This window comes from Falco peregrinus, chromosome 5 (genome assembly GCF_023634155.1).
Source record: "Falco peregrinus isolate bFalPer1 chromosome 5, bFalPer1.pri, whole genome shotgun sequence".
In the NCBI taxonomy this organism is placed as follows: Eukaryota; Metazoa; Chordata; class Aves; order Falconiformes; family Falconidae; genus Falco; species Falco peregrinus.
The window spans coordinates 57,617,308-57,644,613 of NC_073725.1; the positions used below are offsets into that span (position 1 = coordinate 57,617,308).

Here is a 27,306-nt window from a genome sequence, read left to right on the forward strand (position 1 = left end):
GCTCCTTATACAGTGAAAGAATATAGTGTTTATCAGCACTAATACCTTTTTCTAACAGCCTTCCATCACTGGTTCTTCTGAGATACAGACATCTTGGCTGAGCTGGGTATGACAAATGAATTCTCTTTTGCTTAGCAATTAGAAGTGATTTCATTTGCCTCTTGATGACTTTGGTTTGCCTGCCCCTAAGAAACTATTCTTACTATGAACTGCTAACATTTTAACTTAGAAGATATGAATTAAAAATTTGCTGGTTTATCTTTTCAAGCAAAAAGGTGGAGATGGACCTTATAGTCTTTCTCTAACAATTAGATCTGTCTTTTCGTCAGACTGATAGATCTCAGTATAAGGTGCTGATTTCAGGTCAGTTTTTTGAATCCTGGAGGCTGTTTCAGTGTAGAGCAAAGTTGTCTGTTTCTCAGGACTGTGAAAATAAAATATTCATCTGTATTATGGTAGCATATGCAGGTTTGAATCAAGGTGGAGGCTTCATCGTGATATATTTAACATTCATATTCTGGGAGATGCTTAAACTCTACATTTCCCAAAGGTGAAATTTCTTTTGGAGATTCAAATCCATCTTAGTCCAATGAGTAGTCTGATGTAAGTGGGAGGGTTTCTCCTTTGAAGTGTGTTGTTAACTAAGGGTCCCCTGTATTTAAAACCTGGATTCAAAAACATTAGATAATCATGCAGTTCTGTAGTCTTTTGTCTCAAGCATTTTGATTTTGTTAAAAATCACTCTCTCACCCAAATGCTTTGCCCATCTTTTTCAGTGTCTAGGCCAAGGCCATCCTGAGCATATTTGCCTTTTATGTTGTACTTTGAGGTGGTGAATGTGATGTATTATGATATCTCATACAACATGCTGTAATGGAGTCAAACAACTCTTTATTTGGTATTCTTACTTTTTGTTTTCAGCATCATTGGCAGGGATGAGGCTTCAAGAAGGAGATATTGCAGTAAGTCAGAACATGCTCCTGAAAACTGCCCATATCCCTGAATAAATGAAATGCATGAAATGTAAATTAGCTGTAGGTTATCAGTTAAATTTATCTGCTAGTCTTAATATTCTGTTTATTGGAATCACGCTTGTTTTATTTCTGTCAATCTGTAAGCTGCCTGAAAGATTTTAAGTAAACTCTTGTGAATATTTTTAACTAATGCTCCAGACATTAAAACCTAAGTCTCCATCTAGTATGTATTTCACTGGTGTGACAACCAAAGTCAGAGCTAGCTTCAACACAAATCCAATTGACTTAATGTGTAATTTAAAAACAATTAGTGGTAGTAACAAATGGTTTTAATTTAATTTCTGTATTGCTTTCCATGCACATTGTGATAACGCTTCAATTATTTTTTTTTCCCCTCCAGATTAGCCTTGGCACAAGTGACACATTGTTTCTGTGGATTCAAGAACCAACTCCTGCCTTAGAAGGTCATATACTCTGCAATCCTGTTGATTCTCAAACATATATGGCACTTTTATGGTAATATAATTTATTTTTTGTGCATCTGGGATCGATAACATATATTTCTTCCTCTGTTAGTGTTTTTTATTTCTTTTGCAAAATGATAATGAATAGAACATTCAGCACTCTGTGCAGTATATGGCAGTCTACTGCTGCAACATTTGCATCAACGTTACAGCATTCCTGTTTAATTTGTGTAACTGAAACTGCAGAATTGTGGAGGATAAATTCTCATGGCAATAAAAAGCCGAAATTATTTTTACGTATACATAGAGCCAGTTCATTATGAATCTAAGGTAATATATTTAATGTACAGGAATAACAATCTTCTGAAATATAATAATGTGAAATGTCAGAAGCTTAACCAGGCTGTATAACTTCTGTGCTCTTCTAGTGGTCCAGAGGGGACATAACGGGGCAGGTAAAGATTCCGTTTTCATAGAGGAGTATAATCAGTGCTGTTCGGGGACGTATTAGGCTGTGCATGTGGAAAATACGGAGATCTCAAGAAACCCAGCTGAGAGAATGATCCTCATAGTAGCTTTTGGTTGCTGTGATTCGGGAATTGTTTGGCTCCTTGCCAGCCAAGTAGGTGGAAATGTGGCCTGAAGCTATATTTTCCCTCACCGAGTCACTGTTTTCAGAGTCAAAACTTCCAAAACAGGTCGTAGTGTTTAGGCAAATATTTACAAGTAATATGCAGATCAATTTTGTGTCTAAATCCCCTGGACTGTAGGTGCTTGAAACCCAAAACTTCAGCAAAGGTCAAATCTGCTCTTTAACTGTAGTGCTGATCTTACCTGTGCAGTAGTAGGATGGTGTAGATGGCAGTGGGAGCAGTGTTGATGAGGCCGAGTTCAAAAGCATGATGTCAATTGCAAGTGACTGAGTTTCGTAGTATGATTTCCCAGCAGCTCTGTGTGTGTGTGTGTGTTTGTTTTTTTAAGTTTTGCATTAAAGTTTCCCTTTTACCCAATATTTCCCCCACCTGCTGTGTGTAAGAGCTCTGTAAACAACCCCTTCATAACAGGAAGGGAGGTGCTGCCGTTCTTTTGCTGCAGCTTAACATATGCAGAAAGCCAAACCTGCCATTCAGGACACAAGATACTTCTGTCGCCGTGCAGATATAAAGAGTTCCTGTTCCTTCTGCCTAGCCATTTCTGCCCAGCCATTTCTGCCCTGACACTGCCCCTTTTGCACCAATACCCCTTTATTTGTAGAATATCACAATTAATAGGGGACCCTCAGTTCATAGAAAAAGAGCGCCTAAGCTACCAGGCAGAGTATTTGTACAGAAAACTCAAGTAATTTCAGCTGCTGCCACTAAACAAGTTCAATAATTTCTTTGCCCTCTTTCTGAATATTTCTGTGCCTTTCCTGCTGAGTTGCTCTGATAACTCTGTGCTGGAGAGTATTCAAACTTCTTTCTTCTGGGTCTGTGTCCAATGCTGCAGTATTTTGCAGGACTGTTACATTTGCAGAGGAGGCAAAGGAGGCGACTGCATAAAGGGTGCAAAGACCATAAACGCTGGACAGATGCGTGTTTTACAGCACGGTTTACTGGCTGTGGAGCAGAACTGTGCAGGTGCAGCTGTGGTGCTTTCCTTTGCCTGATGCTGGCATGGAGCTACACTTCATAAGTCTTGTTGGCCCTAAGCTGGCTGCATACTGGTACCATGCTCCTGAGATCATAAATGCAATGTAGAGACACTCTTGCTCCTTGACTTGCAGAGTCATCTCAGTGAGCTTTTCAGTACTGTATCAGAGTACTCCTCTGAGGAGGTGTCTCAGCTGCTCAGAGCTAGCCTAGGTTTAGTGTGACCTGTCAGGCTGGATCTAAGCTGACTCATCGGAGAGATGTATACCAACATTTCTATACTGTGTTCCTCAATGCAACCTGTAATATTTGTTTTCTCTCTTATCTAGTTTTCTCCCTCTCTATCTCTTTTAATAACGAAGAAGTGATTGTATCTTTTAGCTTGCGCAGCTTTATTTACCTGATACAATAAACACCAATATAGAGTGAAACAACAAATTGCTTAAAAAATCTAGAGCCAAATGTTTTGGAAATCAACGTGTGGTATGTTTGTGTGTTTCAGTTTTAAGAACGGCTCTCTCATGAGAGAGAGGATCAGAGATGACTGTGCTTCAGGCTCCTGGGATGAATTCTCCAAAGCCTTATCATCTACTGTTGCTGGAAACAATGGAAACTTGGGTATGAACCTTAGCAGGGCTGGGAGATCCAGAGTTTGCTTAGACACATGCTTTTGTGGATGTTGTATCTACTTTTTACTGAGGTCATTTTAAAGGCCAAGAATTAAGTTAACTAGAGCAAGGGAAATTCTAATGCATACTTAGCCTGCCAACAGAGCATTTCTAAGTGTCATGATAGTATTTTCCTACAGTATTCATTAAATAAGAAAATCATATTTATGGAGCTTTTTTAGTTGTTGAAAGGGTGTTATTAGCACCTTAGCTGTAGAATGTTTAAAACTAATAATTGCTGAAGGAGGCTTTCATTAAAGTTTGGGGTTTTTTTTCTGAAGACTCAAACCAAGTGAATTAAGTAGCTCCATATTATTTCTTTCTCAGCCATTCATCTAGAATCTTGTTCATGCATGTGAACAAAACAGTAATGTCAAGTAATCAAAACCTAGATTTCCTGAATTTCCCCCAATGTATGTCACAGAGTGATTTCATCCCTGTTTTTTCCCTACATTATGGCAAGTGAATGTAATGAAACAAAATGATGATGATGCAAAATATTTAAAAAATATAAACAAACCCATGTATGTGAAGTTTTACATTATTTTATTCCCTACAGTTTAACATTTTACAAGTGTAGTATACAGCTCTGAAATAAGTTATTGAAAAGTGAGCATATGTGCAATCAGTGTTAAAATTTAACGTGTTGCAGAGCTGGATTTAAAATTTTCATCCTAGATCTGAATTCATACAAGCAAAATTAATTTAAAAACTGTAGATAGCAAAGTTTTTCAATGTAGATATTTAAGCTATAGAAGACTTCGCTCCTTAGGAAGGTGAATTTAAAGGTACAGTTTCTCGACACTATGAGTTTAGCACTGATTTTTCATTTTTAGAAGCTCTGTTATGTTGTCTGTCAAATCCAGTCTCTGTGGGGTATTAAAATGACCAGGAATCTCTTTTCACTAGAAGACAAATCAATTCATGTGTTTCAGAAAATGGGAAGACGTTATTCAAAAACTCAGAAGTCAGCTGCTTTAGACAGTATTAAAAAAATTGGAAGTTCATGAAAATATTGTTACTGATTTCAAGGATACCAGGACACTGCCTTGAAGCTTTAAAAAATACTTTAATATACTCATTTGTATACCTCAGTCCCTTATAAAAGGTGTTTTGTGGCAGTCATCCTCAATAACCCATACACTTGGATAACCTCGGGGTATACTTGTAAAAATACAGTAATTTCCATAATCTGAGTCCCTGAGGGAAGTGGAGCAAAGCAGTAAGTGGTTAGGCACCCTCCCTTTCATCACTTGTGCCCTGCCCGCCCTGTTGTGTGAGCAGCTGCCCCTGCAGAGGTTCGGAGGTGGGCAGAGGCAGCTGCTAGGGTGACGTTTGGATAATGAGAGCGATAGGGGAAGCAAGCAGGGAAGGAGGAGTGACTGGATGAGGGTCTTGTCACATCTGGGAAGTACCTGAGAAGGTTAATAAAACCAGCAAGTTTACTTGAAGACCTTATCTGCTAGATTCAGGGTGGCAGCAGAGTCAGAAAGGAAATTTTGAGATATACATCCCCTGGCAGAGCCTGCAGATCTGTAACCCACAGTGTTACTTACTGGCAGGTTTTCAGAAGGTTTAACCAAAAAGGTTATATGTGCTAAAGCACAGTACTATTTTTGTGTTTTTTTGGCTTGTAATTGTAGAGCTCCTAGGGCAGCATGGTCTTGTTCAAGGTCTGAACCTTAGAAACTTTCCATAGTTTCTTAGCTATTCTGTTCAGTTTTTTCTGTCCTCACTCTCTCTTTTTTTTTTTTGTCTCCTTTCTTGAATATCTTTTTGACCAACCCTTCTTGCCATCAACACAAAAGAAATCTTTTTCACACTTTTTGTCTTGCTCTCTACAAAGCATTACTGCATTTCTTCAGATCTCATGAAAACTATTCAGAGATCAGCTCTGCTTCATGACTTAAAATATCTGATGTTTTCTAATAAGCTCATGAAATCTAATCTAGTGCATGAAATGTTCCAGTATTCCTGTACTCTTCTTACTAACATACCATTTTTGTTTTTTTATTTTACTTTTTCTTTCACCCTTGCATACGACCTACTGAACTCCAAGATATGTTATATATTACCTACATTACTTGCATGTGTGTGTGTTATCGTAGATGTGTGCTCTTTTGTAGGCTTGTTTATTATATTGTTTGCATGCCTAGAGCCAGACATGCTTAAGATCCACATTTTTATAAACTGGAAGTAGTTAAATTTGATACATGTGGACTGAAATTACTGTGAAACGGGCTGTGTGGTGACTCAAATATCCAAATATGTGATAAACTTTTATTACCATTTTAGCTGTGTGCTGAAATAAGATTCCAGCTTTGGACTAGGAGCAAACATGATGCTTTTTAATGTTCCTTGATACAGGTTTCTACTTTGATGTGAAGGAAATTACTCCTGAAGCAGTTGGGATTCACAGATTCAACAGAGACAACCAAAAGGTAGTAATAATCTAGTTAACGTCTCAAATTTTGAAGGAGTACTGTCAAGGCTTGAAATATTTGCCATTATCTTTTTTTTTTTTATTATTATTTATTTCTTTTGTCTGGTCTGAGATACTTGCTTTCAAGTTTCATTTATTGATGCAAGTCCCTGGGACAATTTTCGTGAGGAAGTATTTGGTCTGTAGCTTGAGAGTATCTACAGTGCAAAGTCTGAACTAGAACTTATATGGTATTTTTTTGAGGAAATACTTCCTTTATTGGAAAATGTGGATTTACTGAAACCTGACACTGTTTTTGAAACAGGATTAACTTTAAGCTTATTGAGAGCTTAGTACACTTACATGACTTAGTCCCCATCTTCTCAGTTTCAGACACACAGATAAGGATGTGTTGAAGCTTTGGGCTATAATATTTTGTCCTTTATCTTGCTCTAAATGTGTATGCAAAGTAAAGTAAAGCCCTCGTTTTGCTGTCCTGCATGTCTTGGGAGTAACCTACATGCCACATAGTGATTTGTAAGTAGGCACAATCTCAAACCCAATTGGAATTAAAATAGAAATTATGTTATGGAAAATAAAAATTCTTTCTATCTTTTTTCTTTTTTTTCTTTTGAGGGATGGATGTTTAAATGTCTTGACTTTCTGGGTGGTACTGAAGATCAATCATGACTCCCAGTCGATTAGACCTCACCTAGGTGAACAGAGATTGATACTGTCTTGTGTTTGCAGTGTAGCACTAGTCTCTTAAATGTTTGCTGTTTAAATGAATGCTTAATCACTTCTAGCTGTTATAGAAGTTGTAGGCACTTACTGTAGTGTGTGGAAAAATTAAACTTATTGTGAACGATTATTTGTATTTATAGTTACATATTTTCTTACTTTTGCCTTTCTCGTATTCTGGTTGATGAAAGGACAAAAAATGTTATATAGAGGAACTAAATAAATTAATGAAAAGATTATGTGGTTTCACTTCTGTGCAGACAGAAATAGATTTAAACTTTTGTGACATTGCTTAATGCATCTGAATTTTATCTACTTGCTTTAATTTTAAATTTTTGAGATATTGATTCTTAAGAAGGCTTTGGTGCTGGGAAATGCATAGAGAAAAGTTTATAACTTGCAGTGGAACCTCTTCCCACTGTACATTGATTTCAGGTTTGATGGATTTGCCAGCAGCGCTGAGGTTATGGGTTGCGTTTGCTGTCGTGAGTCTTTAGGTCCATCTTGTGTATATGGGTGAAGAACTGGGCCTAGCTGAAAGCAGACTTCAGGGTGATGACCAGGATAAGCAACTATAAGTCTTGTGTTTTTAACCAGTCTCCAGCTTGGCATCGTACACTGCGTAAGGTGCTTGTTAACTTAATGTATTCCCTCTTTGATACAGGTTTCAGACTTTCCAAAGGACGTAGAAATAAGAGCATTGATTGAAGGGCAGTTCATAGCCAAGAGGATCCATGCTGAAAAGCTGGGATACAAAGTCTGTAAGTATGATGAAAAGCTGCAGAACAAATGGCACTAGAGATCAAACACAAAGATAGGAGTCCCGACAGTAATGTCAGTATTGTGATTCTTGTCCTGCCTGATGGAGACAGGAACTAGTGTGAATTCTAAATGAGTCTTCTGGAAAAAATTTTGACAGTGTGTTGGGGCCAAGTTTTTGCAGATGTTAACTTTAGAAGAACCGATTGGTTTAACTTCATGATTACTTCCTTTTCAAGTATTTTTGCCGTTTCATTGTTATTGAGCTGCACTGTCAACTTTTAAATAAGAGTTTGGGCTTCGATAGCTTGTTAAGTGGAAAGAATATCAGCCTTCTGCCTAGAGCACGAGACTGTAACTTAGAAAATCTGAAATCTGTGTTCAGTTCCTGGAGCTGCCATAAGCTGCTCACTTACCTCTTTACCTCCGTTTTCTGTTAATAAAACAGAAGCCCTTTTGCTGTCTTGTGCTTTAGAAAGCAAAGAGATCCTGCTTCCTGGAATTTATAATGTGAATAGTTTTTAGCACATTGGACCAATAAAGTCAGGCAGTGTTTTACCTATAGCTCTGAAATTCTACAAAAAGAATATGGGCAAGTTAGTAAGATGTTTTATTGGTGTTTTGTGTCAGTATATCAGCCAGTGGCATCTTGGAAAATACTGAATTAACTCATCTTTAGGGTTTTTAAGAAATCCTGACTTCCTTCTTTACAAGCCATGCCTGATCTTCTCCTTTACAAGCCATTGCTTGAATCCTACCTCCAGGCTTTTATCCGTAATCATGAAAGATAGAATTTTTTTATTTTTTATTTTTAAGAAAGAACCGCAGGAGCTGAAAGTTGAGAAAATATAGAGGTAGCGGAACAAATCGCAAGGCTTGGCAACACCACCTTATTAATTTACATGTAAAGGTTCTCCTGTTACATATTTTCTTATATACTTGAAACCGTATTTATTTGGGGAGATTATTTATGGAGACAGGCAGAAATTCAAATAGATTTTGTTTAAAATACCTGTTTATCCTTCATTCTTAGATTCTGCTGCACCAAAAGCTTGGCCTGTATAGCCTAGAAAGCTCACGGCTGAAGAGGATACTTTTATACTCTGTAAATGTCAGGGTTTAGACAAGCACCGGAGTGTGAGAAGAACTATTTAAGATATCAGACAACTCTAGACAACTCTGATACAGAAACAAATGGGTAGAAATTATCTGTAAATACATTTAGGCTAAGCAGGAAAGACAAAAACCTACATGGTTTTAGGATGTGTCTTAATAAGTTTTAAAATGTCTTTTTTCTTAAAAGCTGTAGATGTCTACAGTAAAAAGGAGATGGGTGTGATTGCATTGTGTTCCTGTAGATTCCTTGGAACTTTGTACACTTTTGTTGCATCCCAAGGGTTTTTTAGCTATTTGGTAACTAACAGATGAGTTGCTTTAAAAAAGAACTGCTGTATGCATCTCCCACTTTTCCTTAGTGGTATTATTTAAATGTCATATTCTGGTATTTGTGTAGTGATGGCAGGCTTACTTCTGTGTTTGTTGTGTGACAGCTCTGAAAACAGGGTGTGTTTTGAATGTGTGTTTCAGGGTAAGGATGAACATTGTGGGAATTACTCTGGTATTGCTAGACTTTCTCTTGTTTAGTACCTGCTGTTTATCAGGCTTCTTTTTTCTTTTCAGTATGATTTAAAAGCTTATTTATGTTTTGGATGAAATATATAGTCAGGACCCTTGTGTTTATTCAGTTCCTTTTAGGCCTTGTCTGCATGGGGAATTTACCTTGATTTTTTTCAGAAATCAGGCTGGTTTTATTATATGCAGAAATATATTCACAGCGGTGTAAATCTTAGCATTTTTTGTTGTTGCTGTTTACAACAATGAGAGAATATAGTAATAACTGCTTATAAGATCTGGAATGTTATATGATGACACCTAATAAATTGATCTGTAACAGAAATGGAAGTGACATGGTCAGTCACAATAAATGCTTTGCTATGGTGTCCTGAGATTTGCGTGGTGCTGTCTCAGTGGTGCAAATGAGTCAGAAACCTGGCTAAGAATTTCCCTAGCTCTGGCACCAAGGTGTTCAAAAAGAAATTTGGCAGTCACGAACCGGCCTCTCTATTCTTGGGTTAAATGCTGTTTGGGTGCCTGTAGTCTGAAAAGCAGTAGCATACGGGGAGGAGAATTTTGTAAAAATAAATAAAAATGTGTCATATAGAGTTCTTGGTTTTGCACTGTGAACATGACAAACATTAGATAATCCCTTAGAATTTACTTTCAGTTAATGAATATATTATCTTGCTAGGAGCAGTAGTGCTGCAGGAGGAAGTGCAATGGTGGTGAAAGAGTGTTGTGTTTGATGTGAGGTTTTGTTCCCAGTTTGATCTCTCTGGTACATTCTAGATCTTACAAAAATTGCAAATAATAGTTCAACACCCCCCCCCCCCCCCTTGAAACAGCTCTTCAGGTTGTGTTTATGCTTGCCTGCAGGCATGTGCACAGGTTTCAGTGTACCAGTAGAGGGCAGGGGATTCTGTCTCATGATTTTTTTTCTTTGAGGCAGGGATGTGTGTGTGAGCCTTGTTTTGAAAATGGCACAGAGTCACCAGATGATCCTTAGGAGAAAAGTTAAACCTTACATTAATCATGATTTAAGGGTTTTAAAAGTGTGTGTCATTCTGTTCTAATTGCTCTAATCTTTCTCAATCAGATTTCAGGGGAAATCATTCAGTAACACCCTGTATCCTGTTTTGCTTATGCGCTTAAGGGGTGGATAGTGTTGTGATCTAGAAACAAACAAGTCAAGTTTGGTCTGTCCCTGTTTACATCCTCCGATTCAGAGATTCATGTAGATAAGGTGAAGGTTTGCTGTTCTGCCTTTATTTTCCTGAATTTTGATTGTATCATAAACACCTGTTTTGTCACTTCCTCCCTCTGCTTGCAGCCCTCCCCTTTTGAAAGCCAGGCTTACAACTGGAGTTCAGAGGCTGGTCACAGACATGCTTGCTGCATGTTTGGGGACTCTCTGAAATCAAAACTATGGTAACTTTGTAGAGAAATGACAGTGTCTGCAGCTCAGTGACACAGGTGATCACAGCAGCTATAAACCTGTCAGTGGTTCACAGTGATCTGCCAGTATATACTTCAGTAACCTTGATGATCACTTCAGGGTTGCTTCTGTTCCTGACCAAGCAATCCTGAAGTTCATCTTAAAATTGACGCTGACTGGAGAATGTTGCAATGGTCCTTGCTTGGACCTAATGAAGCTGTCCTAGTGAAAACCCACAAACCTGATTATTCTTGGGAGTAAAATCTACCTCTCTACCCACTGATGGGTGAAGTAAATATTGCCATGATGTATGTTGCATATGCTGAAGAAAAACAGCACACAGGTAGGGGTTCTGGTGTTGACCATGCATGTAGCCAATAGGTATTTAAACGATACGCTGGCCTGCAGTGTAGAAACTTTCCTGTCAGTGGTGACTTGAGCACTACGTCTGTACATACTGGTTCAGGTGTGTGCTAGAGTTGTGTTAAATAAGCTTTTGTGGGACTGCAGCAGCAGTTAATAAATCCTGCCTTGTCTGTAGGCAGATTATCTGGGGTAGGTGTGCCAAAGCTGTTAGCTTTGGACAGCTTGTCGGTTGTTCATAGTACTTGTGTTGTGCTTGTCAGTGAATTCATAGTACTCCAGTTGCCCGATGTGCTCTTCGTGTCACATTGATACCTTTAGGAATCTGATTGTGCTTCCTAATTGTTGTCAGCGGGGGCAGATGGATAGAAGGTGCCATGTTTTACAAGCGCAAGCTTTGTCCATAAAATCTGGTGTCTGTGTTTATTATGTAATTTACAGTTTCTTACGTACATAAATCCATCACTTGCAAATAATGTTGGTGCCTTGAATTCTACTGACTGTATTTGGTGTTTAAGTGCTGGCTGGGGTGACACAGACCTGCCCGTGGCTTTGCACTGGTGGAAAAATGAGCCACTTTTTTTTTGTCCCTGAAGTGCTGCATGTTGCTGGTGTTTAAAATGTGTGAAAGTACATCTTTCTGGTTGGATATACAACAGGATGCACTCTTAAACAAAACAGCAGTCCTACAGTGCTAGGGAAAAAAGAGAAATGTCAGTGTGCTGGGCCTGGCTTCTCAGAGGTTAGAGGGGGAACTTGCTGGTCTGCTGGAGGATGAAGTGGCTCTCCGATTTGGCAAGGCTAGATGCCGCTGGTCATTGGGACATTCCAGGGATGGCTCTGTGTGAGACAGGTTTTTCTGCTGCTGATTGTCTTTGTCTGACTGGCTTCGGTGATTGCACTCTCCAAACCTCTTAGAAATTATCAGGAACATTGGGGGACTTGTTCTGTCAGTCACCTTTGCCTTCCCTGCTAAGTGTGTTTCTACTCCACTTGGAGCCGTGTTTTGGCTGAAGTGAGGAACACTGTGAGTGAGACCATTTTGTAGTTGCATACAGATTAAATTGATGTTTATGCCCTGAGGGATTTAAATTTCGTAGAGAAATCAATACTAAAATGTTGTGTTGGCTTCGTGCTTGTCTCTTGCTGTTTGCTGCTAAGAGTGCTGATGGTGTTTCAGCGGCGTGAGGGTGACGGCTTTGTTAGGGGCCTTTTGCTTCAGCAAGTGAGTGAAAACAGTTTAAAAATAATTAGAGGACAGCACCGTTGATGGGAGGTGGAATTCCCTCTGTTTAAAATAATAGTGAATAGTGGTAATGGTCAGATTGAAAGATATATGAATAGCGATGGGGCGGAGTGTACTGCTTGGTATGTGGTACAAACAGGCCACAAATATGCCTTGCCGTTAGATCTTAAGCCTGTATTTTTGAGGGAGGAGTGTTGGCTCAGAAGTACTTTTGAATTCATCAAAGGCAGGATCTTCCTCCCAGATAAGCCTGTTGCAGAGGATATTTGTATTTTCTGATGAAATATCTGGCTGATAAGAGTGCCAGTGTGAGATGGGCAGTACCTTGCCAAGAACTTGACTGTACCCGCTCATATTTTCTGCAGAGCATCTGACTTTTATTGTGTAGTGGAGCCTTCTAGGCACGATCAAGCAAGGCTTGGTTTTAAGCCAGTGATCTGGAGTGAAAGGCTGAGTAGCTCATTACCAATTCCCTGACCAAGTATTATATTAAAAAGGGCTTTTTATTATTAGTTGGTTCAGGAGAGTACAGTATTGGCTTAACTAATTTTTAAAAGGGTTAGATAAAGTGTCTCTGAAGGAAATGACCTAATGTGCTATAAGGAAGCTGCTTACGTGCTGTAGAATTTTTCATGCAGTGGCTATTGTCTTGCTTTTATTTTGTTTTATTGTTGTTATACATATGCAGGAAACACAATGAAGGCAGAAAATCTGAAGAGTTAATAAAAAGATTGGAAAGGGTGCTATCTGTCTTTCTTTCCTGACACAATGATAAAATGTTGTCATTGTTTGAACAATGGCTTTTAATGCTTGGTCAGCAAAAGACCAAGTATGTAAATAGTTCAATTCCTGTGCCCTGATGTTAGGAGAGATTGTTTACAACTCTTTCAGTGGATGTACTGTTCAAGCAGTATTCAGAAAAAAAGTCAAGCTGTCAGTTGGCTGGTTTTGTTAGAGCTTCATGGATCTCTAGAAGCTGGGGACTTTGAGATCAGTTGGGTTATCTAATAAATCTCCTTTTATCGCTTGTTTTTTGAGACTGATCTACAGTTTTAAATCCAATTAGATTAGCAAGGGAATGACATGATTGTACTCTGTAAGTACTTTCTTGGGGAAAGGGAACTTGATAGTATAGGACTCTTGAGCCTTACAGACAGAAACATTATGGTTCAATAACTGGAAGCTGAAAGTAGGCAAACCTCAGATGACAAGCAAGGTGCAGATTTTTAACAGAAATTGAAATCAAACAGTACAGCAATTGACAGTGGTGTAGTGAATTCTTTAGCACTGGCAGTTTTAAGAGCAAGATTTTTTAAATTTTGTTTTAATTTTTGGTCCCCTAAGAAACAGGTGCTCTGGTTCAAAGAGATCATTTATGTTAGAAGGGTGTATTAGTGGATCACAGTGGTCCGTTCTGTTTCAGACACGTGTTAATCTGTAAGAGATGCCATTGCTAGGAAGCTTATCTGGTTCACAGCTTTATATATATTGCTTTGTATTAATCGTTTATACCAATAGCAGCCTCTGGTATCACTGTAAATGATGTCCTCTTTTGCTGATCATTGTGCTTGTAAAATACTACATTTACCTTAGTTGACAGTGAAATGTTACATATTTATTACTTTAAACATTTCTTCCTGTGTCTTTCTGTATTTTCATTTTTGTTGCTCAAATATGTCGGGCTTGTTAGTGAACTCTAATCGGCTCTCCCAGGATTCCCTAGTACCTCCAGCTGTCTTTCCTTTTTTTCTAGTTTAAGGTTATTCAGTTTCTCTTGCACGTCTCACGTTACGCATCGGTTCTGAGCACGAAGTGTCTCATGCTTTCAGCTGCATCAACCCACACTGGGGGTTTTTAGTGTTAACAGGTTTTCTACTAGGGAAGTCATTCTTTCCCTGCCTAGTTTATTTGCCTGCACGTCCAGTGATCTTTAGCTGTGATTGTGTTTGTTGTTCGAGTTTAAGCAAGACAGTTTTGCCTTACTTCAAAAGAGATTATTGCCCAAGTTTTAAAAGCAAATTTAAATATCTAAAACTTTGGTTCCGTCCAGACTCTGATTATTAGAGGACAGCTACTCAGTGCTTACTCAGTTATCTCAAGAAAAAATAACCAACCGCCTCCACATTTCTTGTTTAAGTAAAAACCAAGCAAACACATGTCTGTGGACAAGGGGAATTTTGCATTCTACTTGTGTAACTTTAATTCTCTTCAGACATGAAAGAATTTGGGCAGCTTTCTTTTCTTATTTCTGGCCCATCGTTTTCAAGTGCGCACATGAAGGGTATTCTTTTTTCCACATTTAAACTATAACATTATTCACTCTGTCTGTGGTGTGTCTAACTTATGCACTAGCAAAGGTGTGCATGGTGCATGTAAAATGACAGGTCTCGGTCCCCAAGGCTTTCACAGTGTCAGTTTAGTCCAAGTGTAAAGAGTGGCAAAGGATGGGAAGTTCATGAGAAATAAGCTTCAAGTGCAATATGTACTTCTAAAGTTCTCTCTCTGACGTGAGAACAGAAATTCTTTGGCTTTGCACTTGGAGGCTGGAATTTGGGATAAGTGACAGGAATGACCCAAAGAAGAAAATTGGATGTGTGTAAGAGTGAGATTAGAGCATACACAGAATTGAGTCCCTTAATGATATGGTAGGTGACATGTAATTCCTGATCCCAGCTTCTGGACACTGATACTGTTCTTCTCTTTGATGTTCAAGGCTGGACTTGACAGTCTCTTACAGTGGCCTTCAGCTCATCAGTACTATACTTTTCCTAGTTGGAAAATCTAAAGAATGGATGAAAGAACACAAAGAAAAAGTTTGCCTGAATCTGAAATTGTCTTTTTCCGACCGCACTTACAGAGATCGTGCAGCACCAGACAGACTTAAAGTAAAACGAACTCAGGTGTACCTGCTGAGCATTGCACATCACTTACTACTCAAGCAGGGAGTGAATTTAAAAATGGCCATTTCTCTACCAGTTCTGTTGGTTTTAAAGTATGGATCTTCCATTTGACAATTTCTGAAAGCTGGAAATTTGAAAATGAAACCAGAAATATGTATATACATAGAAGCAAAGGGTAGGTTTGTGTTTTTGATAGTGTCTCAAAGTGAAATAGTTCTTTAGAGGATACCTCTACTGCAGATAACTGCACTTGTCAGTCTTTTCTGAAATATTACTAAAGTGTGGCTTAACTCTTAAAGTTCCATCTCTGGGTGTGCCTGTTTTGGTTGATTCTTCTGAAATGTATAATTATTAGATGTTTTCAGAAGTTCTGGTGGATGAAAGCTCAGTTTGCCCCTGTTAACAGAAATCGGCTAGCATCTTTCTGAAATACACATCTGTGTGCTTTTTTATTTCCACTTTTGCATAACACTAAGTGAAAGGAATGGCTGCATAGGAGTTTGAATAAGCTGAATGTTGTGTCTGAAAAACTCCACTAGGAAATGTTTGGTGTGCACAAATGCATAATATTGAATTATTTCTTTTTACAAACCAACAATATCACCAAAGGTAACAATACTAAACAATGTATATTCGTTACAGAAGGAGTGTCAAATGTCAGTATTACTTTGGACAACAAATGTACTGACTTGGAAATATGTTTGATTTCCTTAGGCTAATGTTGGTAGCCAAAGTTTCAGTGTACTTGCCTGTCTAGTCAGTGTACTCCATCATTGATAGCAGCTTTCTTGTTTTCAGCTGGCTAAGGTTGCTTTTGTTACATTTCAGATATGGGCTTTGTTGGTAGAGGGCTTTGGATCCTAGAGGTATCCATGTGCTGAAGGAAGGCTTCTGGGGCCTCTATTCCAGCACATCCTTGGCTGCCTTCTCAGTGTTTCCAGGACTGGGCCACTCAGTTCCTTCCCTCTCTATTGCTGCTATCTATTACCAAACAGGTAAATGTCAGTATTATCTGTACATAGCAATTTCCATGTATGCACCTCAAGAAATAAGGCACTCAGCATTGTTATAAATCGACAAAGTATTTGAGTCATCTCAGTGGCCAACTTAAACCATACATAAAAGCAGAAAATAATGTTATATCTTAACCTGTGTCACAGTAGCCCTGTGAGTGACGTTGGAATGAAGGTGGTCACTGGTCACGGAGTTGGAAGGGTTTTGAAGGATATTTTCAAAAGCATTCACTCTCTTCACTCAAGGTGCTCTTGTTTTTTTTTGTCTGTGTTTGTTCTGTGTTGGGTTTGCATGGCAAGGTTTTGGTAGCAGGAGGCTACAGGGGTGGCTTCTATCAGAAGCTGCCAGAACCTTCCCCCATGTCTGATGGAGCCCATGCCAGCCGGCTCCAAGACGGACCCGCTGCTGGCCAAGGCTGAGCCTGTCAGCAGCAGTGGCAGCACCTCTGGGATAACTTATTTAATAAAGGGTTAAAAACCCTGCACACCTGCAGTGGGAGAGAGGAGTGGGATGATGTGAGAGCAGCAGCCCTGCAGCCCCTGGGTCAGTGCAGGAGGAGGCGGGGGGGCTCCAGGTGATGGAGCAGAGGTTCCTCAGCAGCCCCTGGTGAAGCCCATGGTGAGGCAGGCTGTGCCTTCAGCCCATGGAGGTCCACAGTAGAGCAGATCCCACCTGAAGCCCATAGAAGACCCCACACTGGAGCAGGTGGATGCCCCAAGGAGGCTGTGACCCATGGGAAGCCCACGCTCAGCCCACCCGTGTCCCCGTGGGGAGAGGAGCCCAGGCTGGGGACGGGCTGCGGGCAGGGCTGGGGACCTGCGCTGGAGCCAGCTGTGCCTGAGGGACAGCACCCATGGGAGGGACCCACACTGGAGCAGTTTATGAAGAACTGCAGCCTGTGGGAAGGACTCGGGTTGGAGAAGTTCGTGGAGAGCTGTCTCCCGTGGGTAGGGACCCCACGCTGGAGCAGGGGAAGAGTGTGAGGAGGAAGGAGCGGCAGAGACAGCGTGTGATGAGCTGCCCGCAGCCCCACTCCCCATCCCCCTGAGCTGCTGGCAGGGAGTTTACAGCAAAAATCAGGAGTGAAGTTGAGCCCGGGAAGAAGGGAGGCGTGGGGTGAAAGCGTTTCTAAGATTTGGTTTTATTTCTCATTATCCTACTCTGATTTGATTACTAATAAATTAAACTAATTTCCCCAAGTCGCGTCTGTTTTGCCCATGATGGTAATTGGTGAGCGATCTCCCTGTCTGTATCTCAATCCACGAGCCTTTCATTATATTTTTTTCTCCCTTGTCCAGCTGAGGAGTGGAGTGATAGAGCGGCTGTGGTGGGCTCCTGGCATCCAGCCAGGACGAACCCACCACAGTCGAAAATGAACTTTTTGTTATTTTGAAGTAGCTCTAATTATAATGGTAATACAAATGTACAAGTGGAGAGCTGCTTGAGCAATCTCTTCAAATTAAGTGCACTTCTAGTTAAATGATTTAAGTTTACCTGTGAGTGAATACTTGTGCTGCAAAGAAAGTGATACAAAGCTTCATATTTCATACCTAATTTTGTCTGTATACATAAAAGCCTGGTATCCACTCAAATGCAAGTGAACATCTGAAGCCACTGTTTTTAAGTATGACCCATTAAAATAAAAAATTGCTGGCATATCTATTTGAAAAGCTGGAATTGTGTTTTTAAGTAAATTGCAAGTACTTGGGATCCAGTGGCTTCTTGTTTATTTTTGTTTTTTAAATTTCTTTTTTATTCGTTACTTATTAAATTCTTTCAACTGCCATAGCTGCTATGAGGTGTGATAGAGGTCAGTGCAAATTTTAGATGTTATCTAGGCTGTTATTTACAAGGGTAATCACTGCAAGGACATTCCTGCTGATTTCAATGTTGCCATTTGCATGAATAAGGGTTAATCGTGAGAACCAGGAGAGTGCAGGCCTATAACCCTAATTTCCAACCCTTGTTATATGCTTGAAAATGAGCTAGGTGATAGCTCCTCAGAGGCCTGACCATTTAACCGTATTACACTTTAAGCAAGGGACTAAACTGATAGAGCAAGCCTTGCAGTTCAGAGAGGCTCCAGTCTGACTTCTTGCCTCTACCTCCTCCATACATCCTTTCTGCCTGGTCTGATGGCATGTCCAACACCCCAAAATGAGCTGCACATCCTGAGAGACTACAAAAGCAAACGTTTGTTGAAGGCTAAGGTAGGATGTGTTGTATTCTACTGATCAAAAGAAGAAAGTTTTATATATATGTTTTTATTTATACGCACGCACAGTCCTAATATGTATTAATGCCTATGGCATACAAATAACTTTATCATTTAGAGGATGGGAGGCAAGAGGGGAGATTTATAGAAACCTTTTGGTTATTGTAACTGACATATTTCTGAGAGAAATTATTTTCCCTGAGTAGTCGCTCATGTGCAGGTAACTGCTACATGTGGAGATGCAGAAAATGTCTTGTAGAACTATTGTGGCTTGAGTAACTCATGTGCCTGATGCTTAGGAGCAATACCACAAATGTATGGGAAAAGTGATCTAATGGATGGTGTATACCCAAGAGCTCTGCCTAAAAGGCTCAGAGAACAATTATCTAAGTTGAATGCAGTGTTTTAAAAACAGCTTCAACCATTTTCCTGCCATTTCTTGCTTTTCCTCTAAATAACTCTAATGTATATTAATTAATTGCTTGAAATAATACCAATAAATCTAACGAGGTTTGTCTAAAGCTTGACTGCACAGAGGAAACTTTGTGTTTGTTTCAGCGGTGAAAGAAAAAATCATTTACTGAATATATTAAGAAAGCTAATATTAATTTAGATGGAACTTAATGAAATCTTTAATGGCTTTTTAAAATTATTTTCCTTAGATTTTAATTTGAATTAAATCATTACTATTGTTAAATTAGTTAAACACTAAATTAAGAAATGCAAATGAAGTGAGCCCAAAATCCAATGTGGTTATTGTTTTTATTGATATATGTAGGCTAGTGGTGTGGAGCAAATTCCAATTATATCTGATCTGTTATTTGCAGAACAAGTTCCTGACTCTTCATTAAGTGTAATACATTAGATTAAATGCTTTGCTCGATAAGAGCTTGGAAAATACCAGTGTTACAATAAACCTTTTGCTGCTTTTGCCTCTTTGTTTGGGCTGTTAGCACTGCGTATAATGCAGGCTTCAAGGCTTTCTGATTTAAAGTTTTAAAACCCTGCCCAGCTGCGATCATCAGAGAAAGATAAATGTAAACTTTAGGTAGCATAGTCACAGGAGGCCCAGGGGTAAGGGAGAGTTGCTAAAGGCAACTCCATTACGTACATGAGTTCACCTGAATAAATGTTCAGTGGCTTCTGCTATGCTAACTTTAAATACTAGTAGCTAGCGAGGAAAATGCTAGTTTCAGACGATATATCCTCCTGTATGATTAAAACATCCAAAATAAATGAAGCGTGTCTTCTAAGTATCAGAACTAGATTATTCCAAGTTGTTCTTTGTCCTTTGGTTTGTATTTTTATAAAATGCTGTATCCTAAACTGTCTGAAATCAGTAGAAATCTAGGTAGGAAAGAGGAAAATGTGCCATTTTGGGTTTGTCTGCTTTGTGCACAGCCAAGGTACTAGTCTGCTTAAAAACTCCTTTTTTAATTTTTAAGCTATTGTTTTCCTCGGAAGCCATTCAGGAAGGTGAAATTGAGCAAACTAGCTACCAAAGCTGCCCGTAGATACCCTGTGACAGTCCCAGCTGGAGAGAAGCCACCGTAACCGAGGGTACACCTTGTGGTGTGACTGGTCCAGCGCAGCTCTGGGCAAGTCAGGCACAGGTGGGGGTACCACGTTCCTGAGCTGGGGTGGCTTGTGCCTGTGCTGCTGCATCCATCCTGGTGCTGCCTGGCTCTGGGTGAGGTGGTAGGATTTCTCTGGTGTCCCCCAGTACTCCTGAGCTGCTAAAGGAATTGTAATATTATATAGTGTGGAAGAACTTGTCTGTCCTGTTTGAGCCCCCATGCAGAAGTGTTCTTAGCTTGCCAGTACAGTAGTGTAAAATTCTTTCAGCTCAGCATGCTTCTCACTTCAATTTATTCTGGTGGTGTCAAGGCACGTGTCCAGCACAAGTGGATTAGCTCTGCTCTGGCTGCACTGTGTTTACAGCAGGGTGTAGAGAATAAACACGAGACCTCTCCACTGTTTTGTGACCTTCTGGAAGGCGCTGCTGGACTTCGATGAGGAATGCTGACAGAGCAGTGGTGATAGTTGATGTTTACAGTAGTTGCTCTGGTTTCACTGTACATACATTATTTTTTTTTTTTCCTGCCAGTGTATGAGCTAAGCTTGGCTAGTAGCTTCATAACCATCCATGTGAATAAAACTGATTCAGCTTCAGTCAATGGTTAAGCTTTTCCTGGCAGGATAACTGTTCAAGATGATGTGATGGAGGCTTGTGAGGTAGCTGCTGTTCTGTTTTACCCTTATGTGGTGGGCATAGCTAGTGTACCCGAAGTGCCAGCTGCTTTGGGCGATGGGATTCCAGTGCTAGGGTTAAGGCGTTTGTGATGCCTGTGTCTACAGGGGGAGCATGTGGCAGCGTTAGGACAAGATGTTGAGCACTGAGCATGAGTGTCAGTCTTCTCACCCTGTGCCCAGAGAAACTTCTGCCCATGCTACTCCAAATCCTGGAAACTAGTACTTTCCCCCTACTTCTCTCTCTGTCCTCCTCTCCCTGCTCCTCCTCTTTCAGTTTCTATTGAGTTCTTGATCAGCCTGCCTCCAGTCTCATTCAGAATGGTTCTGTGAAGGCACTGAAAGAGACCATAATGTTTTGTTACTGGAATGGATGGAAAACACCCTCTTTTCTGCATTGTGATGAGGACCTCATGGTATTTGCCACGTTGCTTTGTTTCGTGTATTTGACTACTACAATTAACAAAATGCTTCCCTTTCTTGACGCTTCCTCCCCTGCCCATTGTTGCACAAATCCTTGGAGTGTGGCTCCAGAATGTTCTCCTGAAACACCTTTGTCTGTCAGCATAGTCTATTCATGCTACTCTACTCCCATGGTCATCAGAATCCCTGTTCTGTGCCTGGACTGAAAATGAAACAATTCTAGCTCAAAAACCTCCCCTGTGTTATGCTGGCTTTGTTGCTGAGGGTGTTGCCAGCTATTGAGGGCCTCCTTGCAGTGGTGGCAGGTAAATGAGGCGTTCCTGCGCTGCAAACAGAGATCTTTACCTTGCAGATGTCTTATGGTTTTGAGGCTGATGTTGCTTGGGCTTCTCTTCTGGAAGAATTTTGAAAATGCTTTTCAATAGATGTTTTCTGGTGCTTCTTCCAAACTTACACATCTTTTTGCCACACTATGATCAGAGGATAACTAGACTTCCAGAATGATCCCCTGGCTGTCTGGCACCATGTTGCAATGGCACCATCTTGTACTTGCTTAAACTGAATTGAATGGTGCGGCACTGCAGCAATCAAAGAATGAGGATCTCCGCATCCAGGAAAAGCCAACAGTTGAGTTGTTTTCAGTGCATGCTAGTTAAATGTGAATAAATTATGGAGAAGTCCTGGAAGCACTAGCATGGAGGAAAGAAGGGTTGGTATTGAACTTGAAGGTTTGACCTTGCTGCACAATAGGAGCTTGTATTGCTTCCTCCTGCAAAACAGACTGTTTTCAGGTGGCTAAAGTGGTTTGCAGGCTATGACCCAGCCCAGGCGATCGAGCCCAGTATCAATTAAAGTACAGTTGTTATGAATAGTGAGGATAAATAGTGCTGGATTAGAATATAAATCTTAATCAGGATTAAGCCACAGCAAATATGTACCTATGGAGCAGGACGTGCTCTTTGAATAGGAAACAAGCTAGATAAACAGATTCCGTAATTTCAGAGACAGCTCTGCTTCAGTCTGTAAATGGTTGTGCCCTTTCACACTCCCAGGAGAATTCTTGTTGCACTGAGGATGAAGCTTTTCTTTGAAATCAGATTTGCTCATTGGCCCACGACTGAGAAAAACTTACTGCAGGATTTGTGCAGGATTCACTCACCCCATCTGAAATTATGTCAGGACTGAAATGAAATGTGAACCAGCGGAAGAACCATGTAATGGTATGGGTTCATCTGTTTTCACATGAATACATTAGAGCAAAATCTCATTTTCATGAGTCAGCATTTTCTTGGTCAATAACTTTCAATATTAAACAGTAAGGTGACACCAGGATTACACTGGAGGAAAAGTAAATTACACTGCAATGAAGGATTCTGAGGGTAATTTGATACCTCGGATCGTGATTCATGGTTCAGGTACGAACAGGATGGCAGTAACTGTTTCCGTCCTATCATGTTTAAAGCTGTAACTGAGAGATAAAAAGGACATTTCCAGATCCTTCCAGATACCAGTTTATCCAAATCCCACACTGTATTGAGAAATGATTCCCTTGTTCCCTTCTGTGTTTTCTGAAAATTGTAATGCTCATTCAGTTTGCCAAGGTATAGAGCACAGTAGTGCACTCCCTTGTTGCCTAGAAAAAATAGCTGATGTTTTAGTATCCTCATGTGCTGAAATGTCATATTCTTCAGCCGAAGTGCAGTGCTTTCTCCTCTTCCTTCTTGCCAAATCTATTTTGTGTTTCCACGCATTAACCTATTCCTGACCTAGTGCCACTCATGCATGAAAAGCCCAAAGCCCAAGTGCTTCTAGGTTGCAAGTGTAGCAGTTGTCTAATGTGTTAGTCTTGACAGGGATTCAAAGGAAATGCACAAGTTTATGGATGTTATTAATGGTTTTAATAAATAATCCCAGGGAAGTTATTTTGGAATGCTTATTTTGGTGGAAAGGCTGCTTTTAAAGCTTCTGAAACTGGTGTTTAAGTTACACAGGTGTCCTACTATTCTGATGTTAGTGGTAGAAGTTATTTTGCCTTGAGACACACTTGGCTCACATCTGTAAGGATCCAAGAGTTTACATAAATACAAATACATGCACTTCCTTGACTTGTCAGTTTAGTGCTACCTTCTCCCTCACATTTGTGTACATCTTCTAGACACTTCAAAAAAAAAACAAACAAGTTTCCTGTGTTCCTTCACTGGGCATTACCAGTTCAGACAGCCAGTCCTGAAATGCTTCTGTGTGCTTTAAAAGTTCACAGAAAACTTAGAAGGCAAACAAAAACCAAGAGAGAACACACTTTCTGCAGGGTCAATGGTGGAAATTGCAATTACTTCTTCAGTTGCAGAATGGGTTCTGCACAGACAGCAGCAGTGAAAGCTTCCTTACCCTTTAATCCCAGCTCTGACTTAAGAAAGCACCTTTAGAAGACAATGTATATATTTTTATATAAATGGGCACCATCTCTAGTCCAGCCATTTTTTGGGGGTCTAGATTTAAATAGAGACGTTGTCATCTCATTGATTTGTTGATGCTTTTGATGCTACTTGTGTTTAAGCATGCTCTGAAGTGGTTTTGTGAGTCCTAGCTTTAATTTTTCAGCTCCTGCTGAGAGCCAGCAGGAAAACTGAGTCATGTCATTTGTGACCCAGTGTGTGCTTAGCAATTCCTGGCAGAAGTCCCTTCAACAGGGACGTGTGGCTTGGGCCAAGTTTCTCAGAAGAGAGAACTGTTAGCAGAGAGACCTCCAGTGTGTTAGTCACTGTGAATATAAACATTGAGAAAGGTCTTACGATATAATGAGAAAAGGCCAAAGAGGTGAGCTGTGCATCATACTACTTCATCCAATGTACACCTAATCCTGTGTTACTCATTCAACTCTATTTTCAGGCTTATCCTCTGATATGATGATGAGAAGCCCATGCTTGTGACTTGAATAAAATCATTTAAGTTGCATGTTAAACAGAGGAATGGTCTGTCGGGAACCTCATCAAATTCAACAAGGAGAAACGTCATGTCTTGCATCTGGGGCACACAAACTTCCTGCATTGATAAGAATCTGGGGGGGAGTTTTGCTGAAGAGGACATGGGAGGTCTAGCTAAAAGTGAGCTAGCGGTGTGTCCTTGCAGCAAGGAAGGCTGGCAGCACACAGGCTGTACCAACAGGAGGACAGCCAGGCAATTGAGGGAGGTGTATTATGGTCCTTTATTCAGCAGTCCCTTAGATTGCATCTAGAGTATTGTGCCTGGTTTGGGGCCCTTTGATGTAAGAAATGCAGTGGCAAACTGGACCAAGTGCAGTGGAGGGCCACCAAGATGCTTGGGGGCTGGAGGACGTGCCCGGCGCAGAGGCTGAGGAAGCTGAGCTTGTTCAGCTTGGAGAAGAGGGGGCTTCAGGGGACCTAAATGGCAACCTGTTGAGATGCTATTTACTGAGGTACACAGCAGAAGAATGCGAGACCATGTCCAATAAATCAACAGATGAGAGTTTCTAATGGGATATATGAAAGGAAATGTTCACAGGGAGGAGTATAAATGTAAAACATTTTATTAGCAGGCTCTTGGTAACTGAAGGTCTTGAAACCTTGTCCCAGAAATGTAACAAGACAAGGCTGATTTTATGCTGTTCTCGTTCTGAATAAAGTTGGTATATTGACCTAGTTCTGTCACTCTGCAGCCACGAGCCAATTGGATCCCTCAGCTGCCACCCCATCTCATTTTGCCTCATTTGGACAGATAGAGCTAATTACAGTAGGTACTCTATCCAAATTTTTGTGGATTAATTTACAGCATGATGAACAGAGTCAGTTATGGAGAAGCAACCAAGGAAGTGAGGGATTCTCTGACCTTGTCACTCAGATGGATGTGGAGACATACTGCTCTTTTCCCAGATGGCCCTTGAGTTTTACAGAAAGTCAGTGACACGTTTAATTACTTCTGACAAATAGACAATGCTTTCTCTTTTAGCTGCATTGTGTTATGCCCTTCATGACAGTGGAAGAAGGCAAAGCAGCATCTTGACCAGCCACCCTTTTCAGTAGGATTTTAAGGACTGAAAGTCTCAGGGTTGAAGTACAGGGTTTCAGCTCCCGTTGACTCTTGGTACTGTCAGAATGAGAAATGTCTGATGCAAGAAAGTGCTTAGGTACCTGTGAGGTCAATGAAACTTAAATGCATGCCTAAATAATGTTCTGCAAAGAGATGTTTTTTCAGCAATCAAGATACAGTTTACATGCTGTATGGCATTTGATACCTCTTTTAAACAGAGAAGATTAATTTGAAATTGCATTAAGATGTGGGGAAAACTGGTAGTATTGTTGCAGTCTCCAGAATTATGATAAATATAGCTAAGGTTGTAAGACTTGTGTTCTTATAACTTTTAAAACAAACATGTTGAGGAGGCAAAATGGCCATACTTGGAAATTTAGAGCTGGTACCATCAAATGTCTATTTGCAAGATTTGAAGGTGCCTTATTTGTTGGCTGGATGGTGAGTTTTTGAAACGCTGGATGTAAAATACTTTCATGTATTTTGTGATAGGGAAAGGAAAAATGTGCAGGGTATATCTTCCTCACACTTCTTTTGGACCACCTCTGGTTTGATGTGATTAACAGACTTTCCTTCAAAAATGGCAGAGAATTAAGGGGAGGTTCTTTCAAGAGTGCTTAAGGCCGAAATAATTTGGCTGCTGTTGGTGAAGGTAAGAGTGGTCACCCTGAGTCAGGCTGAAGGGCCAGCTAGGCAAGAGTCTTTCTCTGAAGTGACCAGTCTCTAATACACAAGCTAGACTTGAAGAGCTATTGTATCTTCCCAGTTTCCACCACTCTGCAGTTTAGCAACTTCCTGAGCCTGAGGTTTTTTTATTTAGCAGTTGTTGACGGACTTTTTCCCATGCATGTCTCTAATAGCTTTTTAAAAGCATGTAGGTTTTTGGCACCTGTGGTATCCTGTAGCATTGAGTACTTCGGCTGAGCTGTGCATTGTATGAGAAGTCCTATTTTTTGTTTGTGTTGAGCATGTCACCTGATAATTTCATTTGCTCCTCAATAGGTTTTGTACTATGAGAAACAGTGAATAGTTATTCTGTATTTATCATCTCCTCGACTGCTTGTGCTCTGCTGGCCTCCCCCTGGTATACCCTTAGCTATTTCTTTTCTTGGCTGAAGGATTGTAATCAAGACTTACTCATGTCTCACTGGAAGCTGTCCCGCACCTTTGATCAGCCTTGTTGTGCCTCTGTATTGTTTCCATTTTTGTTATGCTCTTTTTGAGATGCAGGGCCAGCACTGCAGTGAGTATTCGGAGACTCACCCTTTATTAAAAAGGTGGCATAATGCTGGTTTTGGTTTAATAGCTTTTATAAAAAATTCTAGTATACTTTTTCAATTTTTGAGTATTGATCTGATATTTTAATGAAATTACTAAAATTCACCATGCTTTCTTCAAAGATAATACTTCAGAACCTGTTGGGTGTGCAAGTTTAGGTCTGTTCTTTCCATGTACATTACTTTGTACTAATCAGCGTTGAATTTCATCTGCCATTTTGTTTCTTATCCCACCTCTATCATGAGAAAATTCTGTAACTCATCAGGATTGGCTTTGTTGTCTCATTCTCTGTCCTTTCCCACAATACTTGTGTTCTCCTTTCACTAGCAACTGAAAACTGATCACTTACTCCTACTGTTTGTTTCATGACTTTTTAAAAAAATGATCATTAGTTTGTAAGACCACTTCCATTCTTGTCCTGTGGCAGCTTTCTTTCTACAAGAAACTTTGATGAAGGACCTTGTCAAAAACCTGTTGGACATCCATGTTTATGCTTGTGTAAAGCAATCGAGGCAGAGACTTCTTTTCAGGTCTATCAGGCAGGACTTTTCCTTACAAAAGGCACCAAGTCTTCCCCATTAAATCCCATGTGTCAGAGTACCTAATGATCCTGGTTTCGCAGTGCTTCCCGCCAGTTTTAGCTGAGCATGGATCTCAGTTACTGAAAGTTCCTCATGTCCAGCTGGGAGCCCATTTTGATAAGTGGCATCATGTTTGTCACCAACATGCCCCTGGTACTAAGGCAGTTTTAAGCAAGAGGTTGTATTTTCCATAGGTAATGTTAGAACAATTTGGCACTTCATTGATACACAACTTTTGCATGGGTAACATATGATCTGTTCTAAATCTTGATAACACC

At 40.1% G+C, this 27,306-nt stretch overlaps 1 protein-coding gene across 3 annotated transcripts in view; it reads left to right on the forward strand.

The window, feature by feature from the left end:
- XYLB (xylulokinase) overlaps positions 1–27,306 on the forward strand; it is an 84,474-nt gene that overhangs the window by 18,430 nt on the left and 38,738 nt on the right. For all 3 annotated transcript variants that reach the window (XM_055804633.1, XM_055804632.1, XM_055804634.1), the window contains 5 exons: positions 922–962; positions 1,375–1,490; positions 3,572–3,687; positions 6,105–6,178; positions 7,565–7,661. In XM_055804633.1, coding sequence (XP_055660608.1) covers positions 922–962; positions 1,375–1,490; positions 3,572–3,687; positions 6,105–6,178; positions 7,565–7,661 — 444 coding nt within the window. The remainder of the gene's footprint in view (positions 1–921; positions 963–1,374; positions 1,491–3,571; positions 3,688–6,104; positions 6,179–7,564; positions 7,662–27,306) is intronic.